Below are 22332 nucleotides of genomic sequence, written 5' to 3'. Positions count from 1 at the left end.
AACCAGTAGAAATGTAGTTCCATAAATAAACCTCCTTCTTAAAAAAAACATATATTTATTGTCTCTTTTAACCTCATTACCGAATTCAAAGTAACAGCATCCAAATTTATTTATGTTACAATTAGGCTTCACTATGTTACATATTACTGAAAAAGGAATAGTGCTCCAGCTTTGTCAAGATAAGTCTGTGCTCAAGACCTTAAACACTTAATACATGCTAGTGTCTAAGTCAAAGGAGATTTTAAAGAATCTCCTGTTTTTACCTAGAAAATAAACAACAAAAAATTGTTTTGTGTACAGAGAAAACCAGTAATAATTCCATAGAATTCTGCTTCTAACCACATGTAACAGAACTGCTACCAGTGACACCTACTGAAAATAGACATGAGATGATGAATCAAAGTACGTCTAAATGCACTTCAGGGATGAATTTCACCAAAATATTCTGTCTTCCTTTGGTATGGGGGTTGGTCTATACAGACAGAATCTTCTATCTGCAAAACTCTTAACAAGCAGGTACAATTTTAAGCACTTGCCTCTTAAGCATGTGCAAAAAGAGATCATTCAGAAGATTATAGTTTGATAACAAATATTGGCGTTACACTGTGAAAGCAACCTATCTTCAGAAGTATCAGGTCTTCTATGTACGACAAGATTAAAGAAAAAAATCTTATTTCTAGCTGAGAGAAAATTAATCTTTACAAGAGAATGGCAAGATTTTTTTTTCTGAAATAAAACATCTCAAACAAAAAAAAAAAAAATAACCTGGGACCACAAGTAGAAAATATGTTTAAGCTCAGATGTTTAAAATATTGAGAAAGAATAGGAACTAGAATCTAGCTGGTAATTTCACATTATTTATATATATGTCTGTGTGTGTGTATGTAAAAGATATAAATGTAGTGATAAAAACTGTCAAAGGAAATGGCATTTGATTAAAATATGTGACATTAAATTCTGATGACAAATTCAAACACAAATTATTTATATGGGATTATATAGCTTCATATGTATAAATACACATCCTCAAATGTGTGGATTTGGTACAAATGAATGAATACCATCAGTCTCTTTTCTCAGTCTGCAGGTCATATGTACGTGGGATGAAGTACAGAGTGGTGATTGTTCTAAGATCAAGTGAAAGGCATTACAAAGCCTTGTTGTTTAAATTTGTGCTTTATTTTTAAAAGAGTGAGATGTCAACTTGCCTTTGACTTTTTCTTCTTAAGAACAGCCCTATTTACATTTCTGTAATTGTTATGTATATTTCTTGTATTTTTAAGAGCCCTATGGTAATAGTTAATGAGAGAAACAGAAGTGTATTTATTATGCCAAATATTTATTCCATGCTACCATTACTCCCACTTGTATATCTGATGTGTATTGAACTTATTCATTGTGTCCAGGACATTATGTAAGGGAAAAATATGCATAATGTTGTTGTGGACAGTACATCCCACACTTAAACAGAATCAAAATCCTCTTTAAGACATTTTCTAGAATCTAACCAGAGATACAGACCAGATGGCAAACATTCAGCACGCTGTGTTTGCAAATTTCAGTGTACCCTTTAAAATCTTTCTGGATATAAATGGAATTTTTACTTCTTATGTACTTTAAAACATCATTTAGGACGTGTGTCTGATCTTTTCTCTTTGATTTTGCTTTTAGTAACAAAGTAGAATGACCAGAAACTTTTGGAATACAGTGGCAAAGGTGATGGTAAGGAAATGTTTGTTGTTGTTTTGTTTTGTTTTTTTAATTCAGTTTTATATTATAGTATATATGGAATTAAAATGTTGAAAAATTAATTTTGAATCTTAATTCAGTAGAAAAAATACAATCTACTTATTAATACCTTTTCAAATATTGGTCTCATATCAAACACAGTATGAAAGAGGACCTGATGTAATTTATGATGTTGTTAAAGGCTATGTTTTTTGACTTGGATTTTTTTTTTAATATATGCTTATATATACATATGCATATATGTAAGGTGCATGATAGTAAGATATTTAATGAATTTATTATAGTTAGAAAAAATAATTTCACTTCTGAGTTTTAGGAATGTATTTTTATCACTGTTTCACAGATTTTGTGGCAGAAGATTATACATTTCTACAGGAAGGCAGAGAGCACACAACTGAATGGGATTTGAATTGATTTGATTTAGTTCTGGTTTTTGGGTTTTTTCCCTCTTTCTCAAGAAATATTTTCATATTTTGAATTATGGTTCCTATATGTGAAGGAAGGTCCCAACCTGGAAACTGTAATGTGTGTTTAATTCAAATTTAACAGTTTAAAGTAAACAAAGACAGAAGCCATCTAGTACCACTAGATGTCATCCTGTGGTCATTGAGGATATATAAAAAGGAGCATACGACTAATAACCCATACAGGTTACCTGAAAATTGGTAGAAAACTCAAAATGGGTGTACCACAACAAATATTTTTGGTTACAAATAGTAATAAAAACATCTCATGCTACTTTAAAAGGTATCAGTGTGAGTCCAGGAACTAAGATATATTTGCATATTGTTTTTGTAACAGCATACCAGTAATTGCTAGTTTATTAACTCAGACTAGGAGTTCATACACACTTTAAATGATCTCTGGGGTATTTAATAATATTAAAAATGGGGACAGATGATAAAGACATTGTGAGTGCAATGCAGTCATACAGTCTAAGGTTTCTTCTGCAGTTCCACCATTTGTATTCAATCTTGATTTATTTCTACAGATGGGTTTCACTTAAAACCCTGGAGATGAATAACTCCAAAGTCTGATGATGTTCAACACTCATTTCCAGTTAGAAATTTTGCAAATGTTCCTCATGTTTAGAATGAGACTAACTCCTGGGACCAATTATTCATAACTTTTACTGTGCTTGAAATCTAGTCTCAGATACAAAATTTGCTGCTTCAGTGTATCTCCACCAAGAGTACTGTGGTCTGCTGGGACTTTTTTTGACAAAGCCTATTCAGTTTGCTCTTTGCTGTGATGGCTTTGTAATGAGAGAAAATATCCATGAGAAGCTACTTTTCCAGTGCTTTAGTTCTGCAGACAATGCCTGTAGCCCAAAGGCTCATCTTGTTAGTAATGGCCCCAGTTCTGACCACTTCTCTACAGGTGTAGAGCCTTTCCTGCTTCACCTTTGTAAATTAATGCAAATTTAGGTTTTGAATTTCTCTCATGAGTTTTGATGAAAATTCAAATTTCCCTTATCTGTGAGTCTTCTTTAGACATGTTTTTAGTCATAGTTAATAAAAAAAAATTCTTATTTCTTACTTTTATTAAATTTCCTGTTGGTAATGGTGCTAGTGGAGAGTGGATTGTCTTCAGATCTGGTCATGGTGGAAAACCTCAATTTGTGGCACCAGTCTCTTCCAGACCCAGGAGGCTGCCAAAGTTTGCAGGCAGCTTTTTTGGTGAAGGCCTAAGTAGCCAATTCTGTAAGTAGATCACTACCAGAAAAAAGTTTCTGTCTTGTAGGCTTTTCATATTTGTCATTAGAACGTGTGAGCAGACAATATAAAAATATATGTAATTCTTTTCAGGACTAATCTAGGAGATTTTTTATTCAGGTTAAGATATAATAAATGTAGTTGTTATTTCACCAGTCACACTCACTCCCTCTACACTGAATATTATAATAGAATAAGCCTAATATATTATATAACGTACTGGGACATATATATATATAAAATATACAAGTGTATTTCATTTAGCCTTCATAGATAAGTCTGTCTGCTACCAACTTAGGTCTGTCTGAAGTACTGAAGTACTCTATCTTTCCTTTTCTTTCCTTTTTCCTTTCTTTCTTATTTTTCTTTCCTTTTCTTTCCTTTTCTTTCCTTTTCTTTCCTTTTCTTTCCTTTTCTTTCCTTTTCTTTCCTTTTCTTTCCTTTTCTTTCCTTTTCTTTCCTTTTCTTTCCTTTTCTTTCCTTTTCTTTCCTTTTCTTTCCTTTTCTTTCCTTTTCTTTCCTTTTCTTTCCTTCTCTTTCCTTCTCTTTCCTTCTCTTTCCTTCCTTCTCTTTCCTTCCTTCTCTTTCCTTCCTTCTCTTTCTTTCCTTCTCTTTCTTTCCTTCTCTTTCTTTCCTTCTCTTTCTTTCCTTCTCTTTCTTTCCTTCTCTTTCCTTCTCTTTCCTTCTCTTTCCTTCTCTTTCCTTCTCTTTCCTTCTCTTTCCTTCTCTTTCTTTCCTTCTCTTTCCTTCTTTCTTTCTTTTATTTTTTCTTTCTTTCCTCTTTCTCTCTTTGTTTGTGGGTTGGTTGGCTTGTTTGGGATTTTTTTTTTTGCATACACTGAGTATGATGTAGCATTCTTTATAAAGCTCTGAAATAGATAAGGCCTGAATCAGAGTCATTTAACTTTCCTGAGATAATGAGGATGTTTCCAAGAGATTTTGGTATTTTTTTTTCTATGCCCTTTCTTGTTTATACTGCATTCAGCTGATATAAGCATGACCACAGAGATAGTTTACATCAGGCTCAAGTTCAAATAGAAAAGATGGGTTGAAACTTGGAGAAAAACATTTATCAGCTTAGCTAAGTCCATATCTCTGTTGATCTAGTCAGTAGGTCTCAGTAGTCTTCACTGTTTGTGGCATGATTTTCTGGCTAGACAGAAAAGTTGAAGAAAAAATGGAAAACATAAGGCTGCCTAATGCAATAAAAACAGAGAACAGAAAATTAATTGTCTAAAGTAGCTGTTGGAATGAAAGCTTCATATCTGTGAAGGAGTTGCAGATACCTGGAATCCCCGAGCAACAAATTAAGATGGGAAGGGTGACAGTCATGTCACCCTTTTTTTTGTCCATGGACAAAAAAGTACTTTTTTTTGTCCATGTACTTTTTTTTGTCCATGTTGACAATATTGTCACCCATATTTTGTCATGGACACCTGATTTAAACTCAGCATCTTATGATCAGTGGAGAGAATGAAACACTTCTAAGGAGTGATTTCACCAACTGTTTTAGCAGAAGAGGAGCTCTGCTTTAGAAGTGCTTGTTTCTCTCAATAGCACAGGGAGACTGGGTAAATTGCTCAAAAGTATATTAGTTCAACTGAATCCTAAAGTGACTGTAATGTACATGACCTGTGTTATAGGTATCATCATATAATGATGGAGGCTATCACTTACAGCTCAAATCCAAGTGTGGGTAAAAGAGCCTCCTTAGCCTTTCTTCCTGTAGAAATTCCTCAAGCTTGTCTTGCAAAACTTTTTAAAACTGATAGGCGCTTGGTAACAAATAAGTAAATCGGGGAGGTTTTAGCTTCTCTATTGACATCTCTCTACATACCACATACTATATAGTTTTCTCAAGCTCATTATGGTTGTGTTTTCCTTCCATTTAATGTAAAGTTCATTGGCTGAAGCCCGAAGTCACAAACAGTGCCATAAAGTTTTGTTAGATGAGAGTATCTAATCAGACTTCTCACAGATGCACTCCTTGTACGAAGGGTAAATGTGGGGTTTCTTTTTCTGAACAGTATTAAAATTATGTATTTCTGTGTAACCACTACGAGCCTCGTGAAGTAGTCTCAGAGCTGTGGGATAAAGTTTAAGAAACATTTTCATATTACAATACACTGAAAAGTTGCAATATGCAGTTTTTTTAATTGATGGAACTACACAGGTAACACAAGCTAATCAAGGAAGTGTCATGCTGTTTTTTTAACAAATAGCAGATTGCTGCTTTAATATGAGGCGTACCACAGAAAGACTCAGAAGCTTTAGAAGCTGTGGGCAGTCGAGGGGAATGTGTATCTCTGTTATTCCATTTTTTGCAAATGTCAGGCAAAGACTGACCTCATTTTGTTGGTAGCTGGTAACAGAAGACAACAAACCTGTTTACGTTCCACAGGAATTAATGTCATGATTGTGGTGAAGTCAAAGAAGAGGCATTTGGGAGGGTTTGTTCATTAGTGATCTTTCTGGGCAACATTTCAGTGCTCCTTCTTTTCCTTCAATATGCTTCATCTCATCTATTTTTATTTGATTCAAACAGTAGAGAAGACAAAAATTTCTTTGTTTCTGAAGTTGTTCTTCATAAATATAGTTTGCTATACTTGTGCTTATGTTGTTGTTACAAGGAAATTTCATAATATTTATAAAATTCTAATTCGTGAAGACAAAGATGTTGAAGAATTATTAAAAATATGTCAAACTTATTCTGCTGCCTTCTCTTGAACTTAATTGTTCATCAAATAAACCTGAGGTGAGATCTGGGACCTCAGTAAATTTGCATAAAAGAATAGAGAGATATTAATATTCAGTTCTATAAACAGGTTTGGAGTTTCTATAACCACATATTTTTTGACTATATTTTATCATTTGTGGAAGTTTTCAAAAGTACAGGTCATAGTATTTGTGGAGTAACCTATTTTTCCATACATTCCTGTCATGTATCCAAGTAAAAAATCCAGGATAAAATAAAAGGACATGCACTAGCTGGGATTAAATAAAAAAGCACAGGTAATCAGTGATAACAAAAAAAAAAGAGTGACTAAACAGTCAGATAGTATTCTCTAAAGTCCCTCTAGTTTCTGTCCATGACCTGAAGACAATGGTTGAAGAACTTCTTCCCACAGTGCCTTTGTAAATAAATGTTTTGATGGAGAGAGATCTCAAAGTAAGGGGATACTGCTCATTACTGGGAAGTGAATCCCTTTTTCTTTAGGATGCAGTGCTTTCCTAGGGGTGGCTAGTCTTGCCTATGTCCTTGTCAGCAGAGTGGAGGCTGTCTCTGCATAACTTCAAACTCTGGCCATCCTTTGACTTGCCTTTCTAGTTTACTACAATAAACTACTGGTAACTCCCTTATATTCAGGAGGAAAAATGTGTAGTGAGGAGCTGGTGAGGAGCTGCATCCTTTCCCACCATCCTAACAAAACTTCTCATATATAAATCTCATTCTACATCTATCTCAGTCCCACCTGTGGCATCCTAATGATTTGAGATCAGTAATCTGATTGCCCAGGAGTGCTGCATAGATTGCCAACTACATTCAATGCAGTGTTTGCCCAGGTTTGCTTTGTCCCATCAGTTTTAGGTCTTCCCAGGGTGTGAAAGGCCTGTGATGTGCTGCTGTACCCACTTACCACTACTTTGGCTCTGTGCCTGGTGCACACCATTACCCCTAAGACCTACCCCTAAAAATGCTGACGAGCAAATGCAAAATGGTTATTTTCTGCATTTCTTCCTCTATTTTTATGCACTTCCTGAAGGATTGTAGAGAATATTTCCTTTGTGGTTTGAGCACAGTGATTAGGCTGATCCTGTGAGTGGCAGGATATACAATGGTTATAAGTGTAGAATCAGATGGAAAGCCAGCACTCTGATTGCCCTTCACCTTTACTGTACATGGAGACAGGCTGCCCATTCCTTTCTGTTGCACGCTTCCAAAAAGAAAATATTTGTACAATATTTTAGCCTGTTAGAGATGAAAGGTGCCTTCAGATGTGTTTCAGCTTCTTGAGCTAAGATCTTTCCCTCAGGCCCGGGGAAACCTAAGATCTTTATAGTAGTCAGTGTTCACAGGCAGCTGCTTCCTAAAATGTAATGGTTAACTGGCTTCTATTATCAGTACAGGAAGCTTGTTAAAACCCCTCACTAATTTACTTCATTATTTCTCATCATACTTCTCCTCTGACATTACAAGAATCCATACTTTGATTGTTGAAGTTTATTTAAATGATTGAAAACAAATTGCTTTGTTGTGTATCTTTATATATATGTACAAAAAATATCAAATCCCCTTGTTTGCAGCTCAGATTCTCTCTTGGTTGCCACCCCTTGCTCTATGTGACATCTCCTATTTTTGTTATGAATAGTAGAAGTAAACCTCAATGCAGGTAAAGGTTTGAAACTCACACTCCTATATAATCTATTTGTTAAACTTGGATTTGAAAAGTCTTGGGTTTCACAGTGTGTGACAGCTGACAGTGTAAGCCAAACTGATTGCACAAAACAGTTGTTTCTGTCTAGTTAGGCTCTTAGACTGCTCTCACCACTGAAGATTCTTCACTTCTGCTAAAATATATCGGGTGCACTAAACTGCCCTTCCCACATTTTCATTGCTTTCTTTTCTTGTTTACATCAGGACGTTTTTCTGGTTTTTTTCCCTCTTCTGGTTAGATTTTTTACAATATGTGACAAACCAGCTATATCTTTCAGCTACAGCAGAATTAATATTTTCTTCAGATGTTCAGGTTTTGCTTAAGTACTTTGTTACTCTCGGTTGAGAATGATTTATTTTATTTGTTTTGCAATATTTTACTGATTTGTCTTGGTTTTATTTTAAAATGGTCCATGTTATTCTATTTTGTTTAACTCCCAACAATGTCACTATGGTCTGGAGACTAACTTTTTGTTTTCTGAAGGGTAAACTGTCCCTAAAAGGGTCTTAGTTATGATGCCTTGGAGATTTGTTATTTGCTGCAAATTTTTTATACCCCAACCTATCACAGATGCAGCACTAATAAAACACAAGAAATGCAGAAGCACTCAGCGTATGATCTGGAGGCCATCCTTCTGACAGATATACAGAAGAATAGTTTGAGATGCCTGAGTGTATTCTTGAGTTTCTGGAAGGATTTACTTAGACCTTAGGGAGAAAGAAAATCTGCTTAATATGAAAGAGTTGTGGGGAAAAAACATGACAAAATAAAGCAAGCCTCAATTTGTAGAGTTATATATGTGGGAGGGAAGCACAAAATACTCAAAAATCTTGGCCTCCCACATTCTATAAAGGAGGAATGTGGGGGTAATATTTGCCAAAAAGAGATCTGGTTTTGGTTAAAGAGATCTTAGGCTTAATGTGGATTCTAGGGATAATACAACAGAAGTAGCATAAAGTGCATCAGCTCTGAATATTATTTGAATTGTAAATTTTTTCAGTATCACTGAAATACGTAGTTCAAGATATTCTTTGGACTTTTCTTAGGTAGTTAAACTCTGCCTTCTGAAGTTAAACTTCTGAGATTTCTGAAATTCTAAAGAATTATCTGGTTATTTCACTTTCTTGTGAAGCCTAAACTTTATTTACTTCTTAATAATGCATTATGTAAAATAACACATGAGAAATACTACTAAACACATTAATGAAAAAAACCAAACCATTACTCTGGGAAAAATATAAGATGTGGAATTGTACTGCAGACTAGGTTCTTATCAGATTACTTTTACTGTTCTAAAATGAGTGGTCAGTCATCTCCTCTCAATGGCTGATGTTGATTTACTACAGAGGAAGCAAAACTAAGCAGCTCAGACTGGGTACCTAATTCATGGCTGATTTAGGGGAGACAGATCTGTTCTGAGGCGCTGTTCGTTTGCTCTGCTGACTCCGTCTTTGGAGATGCTCAGAAGATGTCTGGACATGGTGCTAGGCAGCCTGCTCTAGGTCACCTTGCTTGAGCGCAAGTATTGGATGAGATGACCTCCAGAGGTTCTTTTGAATCTCAACTGTTGTCTGATTCTGCAACATCTGTTAAAAAAACCCCAATAACAACAACCAAACAAAAAACTCCAAAAACCCACAAAACAAAACACAATCAAACAAAGACATTGTAAGAAGAACATAGTAATATGTTAATTTGTAAAAAGAAAGGTGACCTGATAGAATGAATAGTATGATACCGGTTTTTTACAAATTTCTTTGGGCAGTGCTGTCTATGGCTTCTCTACTAAGCAGTCTTTGTGCTGTTATGTTTCTGATTACTACAAGTGGGGATCCTCAGGAACAGACTGAATATAGGTCAGCTTAAATTAGTCAGGTAATGAAAAAGAAGGAAACCTACATGGTTGTCAGTGGTGATTGATGCTTACCTTTGGCTCAGTAAGTACCTTGTTCTGATGAGGTTTCTCATACCCTGAAAGGCAGTAGTTTAGAGGATGAGGAGGTTTAAGGTGCTTGGTTTGTTTCCCTTTTCTTTTTTAGGAAGAGGTATCTTATGAGGAAGTCTTCTGCAGTGTAGTTGCTATTCTAGGTTCAGTTTCCTCTCTTGTATCCCTTTTCTTGATTTCTGCATTGTGCACTAAAACATTTCCCTGTTGCCTGTGGATTCCCCATCTCATCTCCTATCACCGTTTCTCTAAAAAATTGAATTATAATTACGAGGACTAAGGAGTCTCAGGTAATTTCTTCTAACTTAGAGGGGTTTTCATCTAAGTAATTTTTGTTAGTAGAAAGGTACTGGACATCAGTCTGTACTGAGATTATCAGACATTCATTGCATGTTTTGATTCAGATAGATTTCCTAAGCAGTTGCTCTACAAACAAAAGAACTTTAGATTTGTTAGTTTGCTCTTTGGCATGATGAAATGTGGAGCATTTGGGGATTTTTTTTCACAGAGGATGTTTTCCAACAGATATCATTTAAAAATAGAAATCTTTCTGCTCTTTCCAAAATCAAACCAAAACAAAAGTATTTTTATAGTTTTCATGCCAAAATATACAGAAAGTTTTTATGCCATTATGGGCAAAACTGATTCTAAAGCAATAGAACCTTATTTCCCCCCAGATTTCCTATTTCCATCTGCACTTGTTACTATTAATATTTTGTTATCTATATTATACTGCCCTTTCAACAGTCAATAAAAAAGCAAAACTGATCTCTCCTAACACTCCCCAGTAAATGCTGTGCTTTGGGAACTGTTCTAAACAGCACTGCTTAAAAACAAGTTATTTTTAAGTACTTTTGTCTATCACTGACAAGCAATGTTTTTTCATAAGCAAGTTACTAGAACACCAATTTAACTGAGACCTCCTCATTATTGTTCACCACATTTTTAAATAAAGGAAAGTAGAAAGAGATTCCTTTTCCCCACACCTGTGAAAGTAAAACCAGAAAATATAAATTATGTCCAATAAGCTGTTTTACATATATCCTCTTTTTCTTTACATTAAAAATGGCATGTGTTTGATACTTCATTGAGATTAAAATCTTGCTTTTCAAAACTTTGCTTCTGACCCCTTGCGGAAATATTCCTCAAGTGCAGATTTGTGCCTGATTCTAAACACCTTATCCTTTTCCTCTTGTTCTCCTACTCAGTTGCACACAAATTATTTTTATCAATGCCGTGACTGCCTCTGAGAGGTGTCTGTGTACAGTTTGGTCAGGGGACTGGAAACAGCTCCTCAGGAAAAAGTTAGTTGGACTGTTATTTACATCTGGAATACATCTATGGTTTATTTCTGGGGCATCTTGTCCTGAGGCTTCCAGGAAAACAAAACTGGGAAAGACCACTTCTTCCTAGCCTAGTTGTTCCTAGATAGAGGACTAAGGCAGGTACCTATTTTTAAACTATTGGGATGCTTATATATGTTTTAGCCCTTTCTTTCTCCACAGCAGTTCAAGTCCTACACATCCACAGATAAGGTAATAATGAGTTTAGGCTCCTGTCAGTAAGATCTGGAGGAGCACTAATGAAATGAGTGTTAGCTTACAATGTCTTAATTGCAGTAGGATGTAACCACTTGCAGTGAACCACGTACATGGCGCTGAGTAGACGACAGAAGCCAGCGTCTTATAGGGAATACAGCTGCAATCTGGGGATGTGCATGAAAGAATCCTCCCCCAAGCCCACAGAAGACCAAGCAAGGAAGGAAGGGATGGCGCAGAATTGGGTGAAAAGAGCAGAACTCCCTGTCGCCGTCCCGTCCCAGCGCCCGCGATGGGTTACCCGTGAGGCTGGCAGGTGGCACTGTGCTCCCGGGGATGGCAGGGCAGCTTGGTGCTGCTGTCACGGACACAGCCGCCCTTCTTGGGGAGGGTCACCCTTCCGTGTCACAGCCTTAATAATAAATTCAGACCATCTGTTCTCTTTGGAGAAAATACCCTTTGCTTCTGGTTTACGTGTTTACTGTATAACGTTGTTAGTTTACACACACCTCAGAGTGCTTCATTTCACTTGAAAATTATTAATTTGTATGGGGCGGGGGCTGGTAAAGGGATTTCATCTTCAGGGTTGTTAATAACCACAGGCACTTATTTAGAATTAAACAAATTGAGAGAGGTTGAAGGCCACTGACTAACCATGACGGTCTAGGAGCTCAAGTCAGCCAACATCAAACTGGAAATAGGTTCATCCCTGCCCCATCAATCCACCCTGCCCCATAGATCCATCCATGCCCCATAGATCCATCCTTGCCACATAGATGTGCCCCATAGATCCATCCCATCCAGCCTGCAAAGATTGCTTAAAACAAGAAGCATAATTTACTCTTGAACTGCATTATACATTGCCAATTATCCATGTTTTCTCAAAGATGTGCTTTAATTCACTGCAACTTGCTGTTTTGTATGAAGAAAATTCCACAATCTTTCCTGTGTAGGAGGCTCTATTAGCTTATGAAAATAGTTTATTCTGGCCTTAAAAGCAAATAGCCCATTTTCAGCTCATTTTTATCCCAGTTTTTGGGCAAGTTGCATACCACTCATGGGGTGTGTCAGTGAAGTTAATAAGATGATTTTACTCCATTTCCAGAGGTCTGATTTCACATGTTCCTACAGACTGGTGCTTCCTACTGTCTCCATTTGACCCAGCTGTAGTGAGAGACAGGTTCTGGGGTTTTAGATTCAGAAGTGTTCAAATGTGAGTCTAAAGTTATCGCTATTTTTTCTGTCCTTTTTGTAGGCAGGATTGTGCCTAAATCCAATGGGCCATCTGATGTTCTGGATGTGGCTGTATATCTAACTGCCCCATATTTGATCTGCACCTAACTTCATTTGAAGACATCTTATGGGATGTCAGTATTTTTTTTTTTTGTACAATGGAAAAATAAATATAAAATAACTTAAATGGGCAGGCCTTTTAATATGTTTCTTTCATTAAAATTGCAACTTTAAAAAAAGCAAAAAATGTTTCTTGAAGACAATATGTAGATCAAGATAGCATATGAAGGATTGAAATGAAGGACACCCTGGTTTCATTTTACTGATAAAGCATGCAAAACTTTACAGAAAATACTATAACATTCCAGTGTTCCTGGAGGTTTGTGACTGTGGTGGGGATCTTTTTGGCAGGATTATAAAATAGACAGCTAAACTGAATCTGTGAACTAAATGCAGAAATATGTTTCTTTCTTTGTTTATAAAAAAGCAGGTGCTGAGATGAAAACATAGCAGACCTAACATCTAAAAGACAGTGTTGACTTTTATAAGGTGACAATAATATCTGGAAAACTAAAAAAAATCAATACCTATCCATCCCAAAATATATATTTGAGGGGGTGTATCCAAGATCTTATTAATCAAAACATGATTCAACATCCTCCCTTCCAAAAAACTGTAAGGAAGCACAAGTTATACTGTAAAGCCAAAACAAAGCTAAAAGCAGTAGCATAGTCTAAAATAATAGAGATTTATGGAAGTGAGCAATAAGTATGACAGCAGGTAATCACAAAACTGTGGTGCACTACCTTTCAAGCAAATGAAAAAATAATTTGTTAGAAACTAAAATATTGATTACACATTTCAATGCATTTTAAGGAGCAGCTTAATGAAGATCTCACAGTGGTTGCCCACAGAGAATTATACACATATTAGAGCTCTTCAGGGCATACATTTAAGAAACTCTAAGTCTATTCACATAGATTTGTTTCCAGGATATTTTTCCAGTAAAGGCTGATGTAAAATATTTCAAAAGGACAAAGGTAGTAGGCTGTATCTCTGAATTCCTCTATGACTGAGAGAATGAGATATACTTGTACATCAAAGTGATGGATGACTGAGATAAAAATTACATAGTAATACTATTGTATGTGTTCCAGAAAAATCTTATTTACAGGCATACATTTTAAGGTCAAGAGAAACCAGTAAGGTCAGAAGAAGACATCTGTTTTGATCTTCTCTATAAAAACCATAGATTTTCTGCCAGTAATTTCTGCCTCAAGCCTGGAATTTCTCTAGAACAGCTCATATAATAAAAATTTTTCTTTCATTTTCTAGCAATGTAAGTACAAAGAAATATGATTGTGTGAACAGTGACAGGCTCTCATCTGTATTTGTGATTAGCGTTATCTTTGAAAATGGCAACAAGTCCTGCTGCTGCTCTTCTTTTCTCTCTAGTGCCACATTTTGTTCCCTTTTTTTGCATTGCTCTGGCCTTTGGTGGTTTGATTGAAATAATACTGAGATATTTGTCTTCCATTACAAATTCTCTTAGAATTATTTACTTTGAACTCCATTATCTTGGTTTCTTGACTAAGAAATAACATAATTTTCAGAAATTATAAGAAAGTTGCTTTTTAGACTTAGTTGGAGGATGTCACTAACACTTTGGATGGTGCTCTTTATTGACATTAGGACCTAACAAAGGATGCCAAAATAAAAAGTCTGTTTCATGGTTTTGTTTTTCCTTTTATTTCCCACCCTACACAACCTGTCTATTTATAATCTTTTTTTTCTATCATTCAGTAGGGGAAAAACTTTGATGAGAACCATTTTCATCCTGCACAAAGTTAAAAAATGTACACTTTCGGTATTTCTGATTAATTACACCCTTTCCCATACGGTCTTTATATTTTCTCTGACTCACTTGCAAAACCTAATCTATCCTGTTTTGTCTACATTTTTTTTCTGAAATTCCCCTGGTGTTAGAGGATTAAATCTGTGGTGCACAGCTGGGGAGTGAGTTTGCAAGTGTACAGGAATAAGCAGACTTGCACCAGCAGGTCACTATTGAAACTCACCCACCAGGGCTGGCAGCAGAGAAAGCCTCCTAAGAAGTTGTATTGTTTTCCACTCAGTGAATATGCCAGTAACTAATGGCAGAGAAATGCTGAGAATCACTTGGTTTTCTGAGATCTATAAGCCAAGTTAATTGTTTTGTTTGCCTGATTTATTATACTTGAATGAATAAAGTGCTGTTAATATTGCACTTTGAGCAAGTAGTTAAAGCCAGAATAGTCAGAAAGTTATTAATCTGGTTGGAGCACCTCAGTTTTATGAGGGAACTAAGTTAGAGATTCATTTTAGAATGTGGATATCTGTATCTCACTTCAATTCAAAGTGGAAGCATATACCAGCAAACTTTATGCCAATATATTGTCTCTAAAATAATCTTCCAAATAACTGTTTTTGAAAAACAGAAGTTTTCCCATTTTTTATACATTCTTACTCTTCTGTCCAAGTCAAATATTGAAATTCAAATGGAAATTAATGATTATTACTTGGTATCCAAAACAAAATATATTTGACATGATGGAAGTGTTTGGGGCTTTCATAAATGTGTCATCAATGTCTAAATATCAGTTACTTGACATAATACCTAATATTTACTTAATTTTCTCTTTATGAGCAACTTGGGAATGAAAGTATTTTTTCATTGTTCCTTGATTGTTTAGATAATGACACAGATCAAGCAGAAGTCATTGCAGAGACAGGGTTAGAGCACCAGGCTACAGCTAATCCCACAGCTGCTTCCCATAAGGGCTTGTACTCACCCTCTGATATCTTACATCCTTGTGGCCAATTATATTCCTGCATGTTGAAATTGCCACAGTGTGATACCTTTTCCCTCCCCATCCTACTCCTTGCACAGAAACCCAGCATCACTGTAGGGTACTGGTATGACCTGCTCAAATATTTTTTTAGCTCTGCAAGGTTGGTGTGTCCTCATTTATAAAAATCAACAAACAAATTTTTTTGCATAATTCTACTTTTTTTCTTTTCTGTCTTCTTTCTTCCCTGCCTCTTCATCTAGCCCTAGATGAATACGACAAATCATCACTAGAGAAAAGCTTTCCAAAGGAGGCTCTCTCTGCATTTAACTCTGAAGTACTGCTCAGATGAGAACAGAGTTGTTGGGGTAGGGAATATGCCTTGCCAGAGATATTTACAGAGGCTGTTCTGCCATGAGATGGTAGAACCTTGTTCTAGAGTCTGAGATCTGCAACATCTTTGAGTCTTGATATCATGACAGTTTGTGGGCTGAAATCTGTCCAATGTTGCTGCTGGTCTGTTGACTAAGAGACTTATGGTTTTGAATTTAGAATAGTAATTAGATCCAGAAGCAAGTGTGGATACATCAGAATGCATACAGCCCTGGAGTAATGTGTTCTGAATATTCCTGTCAAACCAATCATGATTTGTGTGGCTTTCCTTTTCTTCAGTGAGAGACAGTATAGGAATAACTGCAGGATGCTCTTGGTCTGGGAGAAAACAGTTCTTTGGAATAAATATCACAGTGAAAACTTTCCACCCTTAGCCTTCATTAATTTTTCCATGTCATCTTAGTATATTTAAACTCTGTAAGAAATTATGCTGCAAAAAGTTCTTCCCACGTGTAATTTTTCCTCAAGTGAAGTGCATACCTTTCAAATTATAAACTTCCTACTTGTCCTAGGAAAATTCTTGCTGTATAAATAATTGAACTCATCTGCAGTGAACACAAGTATTCTTTCTCTAGCAGTCTAAAATATATGCCTAAATACACATCTTGTACTTAGTGCTTTAAATAGTAATTACTCCTGTGAAGTCACTGGAAGCCCTTAAAAGGATTTGACAGTTTCCCCACAATCTTTCAGTGAATGTAGTAGCTGTGCTGTGCAGTGCAACATCCACTGATAATTCAGCAGCTGAGGAACTTAGCAAAGCCTGCTCCAAACTTCTCAGCTGTTGACAGGCTTGACTTGCTGAGAACACTGGTTAAATATAGCACAAGCGAGCTGAGCTCAACAAAGTCATTGCTGTAACACTGTGTGAAGAGACCAGAAGAGGGGAAATACAATCTGAGAACTAAACTGCCAAAGCCTAACACCACCTAGCAACAGTTGAAAAAACTTTTAAACAAAAGTCTGGGTGAGACACAGACAGAGTATACCTCCTACTTCTCCTGCCTGGGATTTCTGCGAGAAGCAGCTCCGGTCTTCTGTTCTCTACCTTGTTTCCTTCATTACTTCAACTGCTGGTAGACCTAGAAAAGTGGGAAAAGTTTCTATCTTTGTGCTCTCCTGAGCTGGATCATTCTACTCCTGTGGTAGTGCTGTGGGACAGGCTACTGTGATCCTGCTGTGATCTAAAGGATACATTCCTAGGTCCGTGTTGCTGACAGGTAAGACTGAATTAACCATTCAGTTGTTTTTGTTTGTTTGTTTGTTGGGGTTTTTTTGTTTGTTTTTTTGTTTTTTACAAGAACCTTTATTTTCTAGTGTCTTTTTTTAACAAAAATTTTCCTTTCTAATGTCTATTCTCTTTCCCTCTTTAAACAGTCTTCTGAATGATTTGGAAATGTCAATAGATGAAAGCTGGGATAAAAGTTTTAGAGGTTTTTTTTTATGTTTTCATGATAGAAAAGCATTGCTTAAATTATTTTTGCAGTTCTGAGAATATGCATAATGAACTAGCTAGTAGTAATATGAAAAAATGTGCAGAAATTTTGATGTATGTCTTGTTTATATCTGCTTACATGCAGACAGAAGACAAATCAACATTTAATAATAGAATACATATCATCTCTAACCGGTGATAGTCTAGCAGCTATTAAAACCAGTGACAACCTGTGTGATAAATAAAAGGAAACAGCCATTCAGTAACAGAATTAACCAAATAGTTTGCGGCCCAGCTCATTCGTACTTTTTGTTTCCTTGCTAACTTTTAGGACCCACCTGGTTCTTTTATACTACCTTTTATACTATCTCTGGGACAACCACTCTTGGTTCTTTCTCTTGTGTTTATTTACATAGAATGAATATTAATCTCTGCTGCTTTGATTAGCAGCATAATGCAACCATCCCAAGGACTGACCTTATGTTCATTGTACCTAAGTGTGCTTGAGCTGGGTCATTGTTGTTAAAGCACGTTTTTCTATCAGCAAAATAAATGAGAAGCCATTTCTCAGATGTTTTCCCCTGGCAGCAGGATGGAAGCCTGTGTGTTGTTGGAAATGCATATCCCATGGCCCCATAGTGGTCATGTAATTTAGGGGAAGGAATTGCTTAGAGTGATTTACTTTGTTTTAACTGACAAAAGCTTTTTGGTCAATTGGAGAATGAATACCACTTCTCCCTGCCACCTCTTTTAAAGCTGTTTTCTGCAAACAAAAATCTAGCGTGCAAGAATTTTTAAGATACATACTGATTGTGAGTTCATATGCAATATTAATTCAGTTCTGAAGGCAGAGATTTAAAGAATGCACTTACCCTGTGCTAAAACCCTGCTCACAGATTTATGTAGAATTGTCTCAGATGAAAAATATTTGTCCTAAAGAAGGAATGAACTAACTGAGTCTGTGCTGACTGTCTGTGGTGTTTGACACTTAGTCTGTGGACTCTGGGACTGCCTCAGGGAGATAAGAATGTCTTGCTTTAGCAAATAATTCTAGTTGTATCCCTGCATACTACATAAATGACATCAATACCACATCTTAGCTGTGGATGATTGGATGGAATTAAAATACACTGAAGCAACTTGTACTTGGTGACTGAGAATGTAACTGCTTGTGAAATGATAAAATAGTTTAAGTATTAGGATGGAAAAAATTCTTAAAAGTAAAAAGTTATGCAGTGTACATTTCATTTCGTAGTAAGGGGCACACTAAAGAACTAAACAGAAACAAATTTTGGCAACTATCATTTAATGTGATAATCATTATTGTGGAATTACTAAAGCACTATGGTATCCCAAATCTAATTCTCAAAAGGAAACTTTGGAATTACTTTTTAATAAGGACATATCCTGAGAAAGTTATTTTTTCATAAGAAGGCTACACTGTGAAAAATAAATCTGAGACAATATGATTTGTACAGTCTTTGTCATCTTGACATTAGAGTGAAAATTACTACTTCTTCTCTTCCATGAAATAAAATTAAACTGGCAAAATAAACTGTGGAGAAATGACAATTTTGGCCTTCCGAAAATGTAGGGATGGCAAAATCTGGGAAAATGCTATGGTAATATTGGCTCCTTTTTTGGTTTAGTTGTTGCTCAGTGTAATGAGCAACTTCCCTTTTTTTGCATAATTTGCTTTTAGCCAAGTTTTTAAAATCAAAAAGCAAATTATTAGCTTAATAACTGTCAAATGAAGTGACATTTGAACAGTCTAATAGCAACTTCAAACTAACACATGGAGTTGTGGTTTTACATACATTTGTCTTCCTTTCCACTTCAAAATGGAGGAGGAGGCTAAAATTACTCTTTTCAACAGGTGTTCACAAAGAGGCTCTGGGATTTTCCAATCAAATCTGTGGTTTATATAATGTGGCTATTCAACAGATGGTTTCATATTTGAAAGATAGCCAATCTAATGACTACAGTGAAACCAAGGTCAATTTTATATTAAAAAAAAAAAAATATGTTTTGGCGATACACATAGTGATTTTTGTGGAAAACAAGTAGACACAGCATACCCATTTATTTTCTCCCTCATGCACAATTTTGATTTTGTTTCTATTTACGTAACTGTGGAATGGATGGTGCCTTTCATGGTCCTAAAGACTCCTTCCAATCTGAATCCACTTCCAGATGATGTTGGTGGGTTTTTAAAATTTAATTATAATATTTTCATACTTATGGTCATTATGTATTATTAATTTTTCATTGTAATATTAATTTGGTTATCATTTTAGCTGATGTAGCCCCAGCTAAAGTCACCATCTTAATTGGCTTTTCATCACCTCTGTTTCAGTCTCTCTATAGAGGATATGATTGTTTTTACCACCAAATTCCAAGACTTGAAATACATTTTTAAAGCTCAGCACTGTTCCGTCCCTGCTTACATATGCCTTGATTTTTCTGAGCTCCTCCTGCTCATCTGGGGTAGATGATTGACCTTTGGCTCTGGTGTTTAGTGGTACATCCTTTATGCTACTGATTTTAGTGAGCTTGATGACACCTCATGACATCTGAGGTGTCAGATAGTGCCACTCACTGTCACACCTGACACAAATGGAAAGACTAAACATTCATATTAATAGAACTCTGTCAGCCAAAGTAGGATTCCTGCAAAAACGGATGTGCTTCCTGGAAGCAGCCTGTGGACTAAGCACTAGAATATTAGGACATCTCTGTTTTGCTGGTATGCCCTGTTTTGCTCCTCTGGGGTACAGTTTCACCACTATAGCCATATCCATAATAAAAGCTTCTTGCTGATAAAGGTATATCAGTGAAACTCCTCCTGATACAGACTTTTTCTACCACAGACTTTCCACACATGCTTAATTTAAGGCTTTTGGTAATCTTATCTAACTCAGTTCAGGTACCCCCAGGCAGAAATTAAGAATGTGCCTCAGAGCTGTGCCAGTCAAAGGTCAGGTTTATGCCACTGATTCAGAGTGATATTTCCATTGAATTTAATAAGATTAGGTTTTAATATTCAAAAATTAGCTGATACATTTCCAGTCCCCTCAAGAGAATTTAAGAGAATGGATTATCTCTATTCCTCTCCAAATATTTTTTTTCTAAGAGACATTTTACTTTTCTTCCAATTTCTTGTTTCTTCCCTTCCTTTCTCAAGGTCTGTTGTTCCTGATTTCCCTGTTATTTTAATGTATTGATTGAATTTTGGGCAGTGGTTTTGTCCTTCAAAACCTTCAATCCTGACGATTGAAGAAAAAAAGTGAATATTTGTGAAGAAGCCAGATGAAATAACATTACAAATGAGAAGGAACTCCATCTATTCCTACTTCCTATTTCACCAAAAATGTTTAGTATATAAAATCTAGGATAAGAACTGAAAGCTAGAAAGATAAAATAAGGATATTATATTGCATAGAAGTGTTTAAATACTTCTTTACAAGAAGCTCAAATGTCTAAACTTTTCAGCTTGTGGTAGTTTTCGTTGTTAGCCTTTTCTGTTTTCCTTTTTCTTATTGTTTTCTACTGAAAGTTGTTTCCTAATTTCATACAGAATATTGGTAATTATTTGGGGACAACAGGCTTTTCTTCATTTTGGAACATATTGGATAACTGAGAAAACAATAAATTCATAAAATATGAAGATTTTTTTTTAACCTTTCTTTTTCTACTTAGTAGCCAGTTTTTGTATCATGCTAGTGACACTAGAACTTGTAACGTGGTCCTGTGGTTATGCTGTGAGGTGAAGGGCAGAAACAATTGTGCTGTGTCCAGTTCAGGAGAGACAGGGAGAGTCTCTGATCATGTTGAAAATGTATGATGACTCATGTATTTATGAAAATCCTGCATTTCAAGACACTTGATTAGATTTTCGATTTTATTTTGGGTCTTTGCACCTACTCCTCTTGTTTCTGCAGATAATATGTATTTTCTATATTATCTTTTATTCTCAGCATCATAGTAAAATAAGCACTAATATAAGTGCAAATAGAAAGTCATCCTATGTTGGGACAGATGTGCTGCTTTTTTTTTTTTTTTTTTTTTTAAATTCAATTTGGCTTGGCCCTGTGATTCTCAATCTGCTTTGTCTGGACTATCTCTCTAAACCTTTTCCACAAATAAAGCATGCAAATTGTGGCTGTAAAGGTGATCTGTAAGATTACATAGATTGTGGCATGCTTCACAATGTTTTACACACTCAGAAATACAGAGAAAATACAATTAAAAGCTTAATGTAACCTTCATCAGAAATGGGAGTAATGTGTGCATGTGCGCATGACTTTTGCAAGGAAGGAAACACTTTTTGGCACAACAGAATGCTTTGCTGAAGGAGTGGGACAAACACATCCAAAGCACAGGGAAATAGGCTGGAGCTTGTATTTTTTCCCTTAAATGGACAACCCGTCTGGTTGCTGTGCGCTGACAGAGGCAAAGGGGGGTGTGAATCCAAAAGATTGCTGCACTTTGTCCAAGTGAGTTTCATTTCAAAGCTGATAAAATGACAATGAAAATCTTAATTATCTAAGATGTGGCTGATATAAACTGGCGGGGTCTCAAAACAAGCAGAAACCTCGATGAATTTGCACTAAACTTGTCCAGTTTGGTTTACACACTTTTGAAGCTCTGTAGTACAGTAATGGTTACTTTTTTCACTTTTCCTTTTTGGGGAAATGGTGACAAAGAGTGTAATGTTTTGTGATTTATGCTGTTCAAAAATCTGTTCCAGCGCATATGTAAAAGTGATATTTTGGAATCTAAATCCATTTTCTATCTGAAATCCTCAGTATTTAGGGGCTTGTATGTTTGTGGGAGGGAGGTATCTGCCTAGTGTGTTATGGTTGTCAACAGCAAGAGCTACAGCTTCGCTAACAAACTTTTAAAACCCAACTGATAAAAAATGGATTTTATTGCAGTAACAGAATAGAGTTTTTTTAGAAACTGGGTTTAAGGCTGTTCCTATTATAAAAAAAAGTAATTGAAAATGAAAGCTCATGTGTCCTTGGTAGAAGAATTCTCACTAGAGTTTATCAGCCTAC

The 22332-nt window shown here is 35.8% G+C and overlaps 1 protein-coding gene across 7 annotated transcripts in view; it reads left to right on the top strand.

Moving 5' to 3' along the window:
- The first annotated feature begins 1702 nt into the window (after nt 1–1702).
- FILIP1 (filamin A interacting protein 1) overlaps nt 1703–22332 on the top strand; it is a 117041-nt gene continuing 96411 nt past the window's right edge. For 2 of the 7 annotated variants that reach the window (XM_072926582.1, XM_072926577.1), the window contains exon 1: nt 1703–1722. In XM_072926582.1, the coding sequence (XP_072782683.1) occupies nt 1720–1722 (3 nt within the window). In that variant the 5' untranslated portion in view covers nt 1703–1719. Of the gene's footprint in view, nt 1723–16512; nt 17058–21619; nt 21769–22332 lie in introns of those variants that run through there. The other 5 variants (XM_072926580.1, XM_072926578.1, XM_030267467.4 and 2 more) reach the window with 5 other exon arrangements.

This window comes from Taeniopygia guttata, chromosome 3, assembly GCF_048771995.1.
Source record: "Taeniopygia guttata chromosome 3, bTaeGut7.mat, whole genome shotgun sequence".
Lineage (NCBI taxonomy): Eukaryota > Metazoa > Chordata > Aves > Passeriformes > Estrildidae > Taeniopygia > Taeniopygia guttata.
This window is presented reverse-complemented; position numbering and strand designations above follow the sequence as displayed.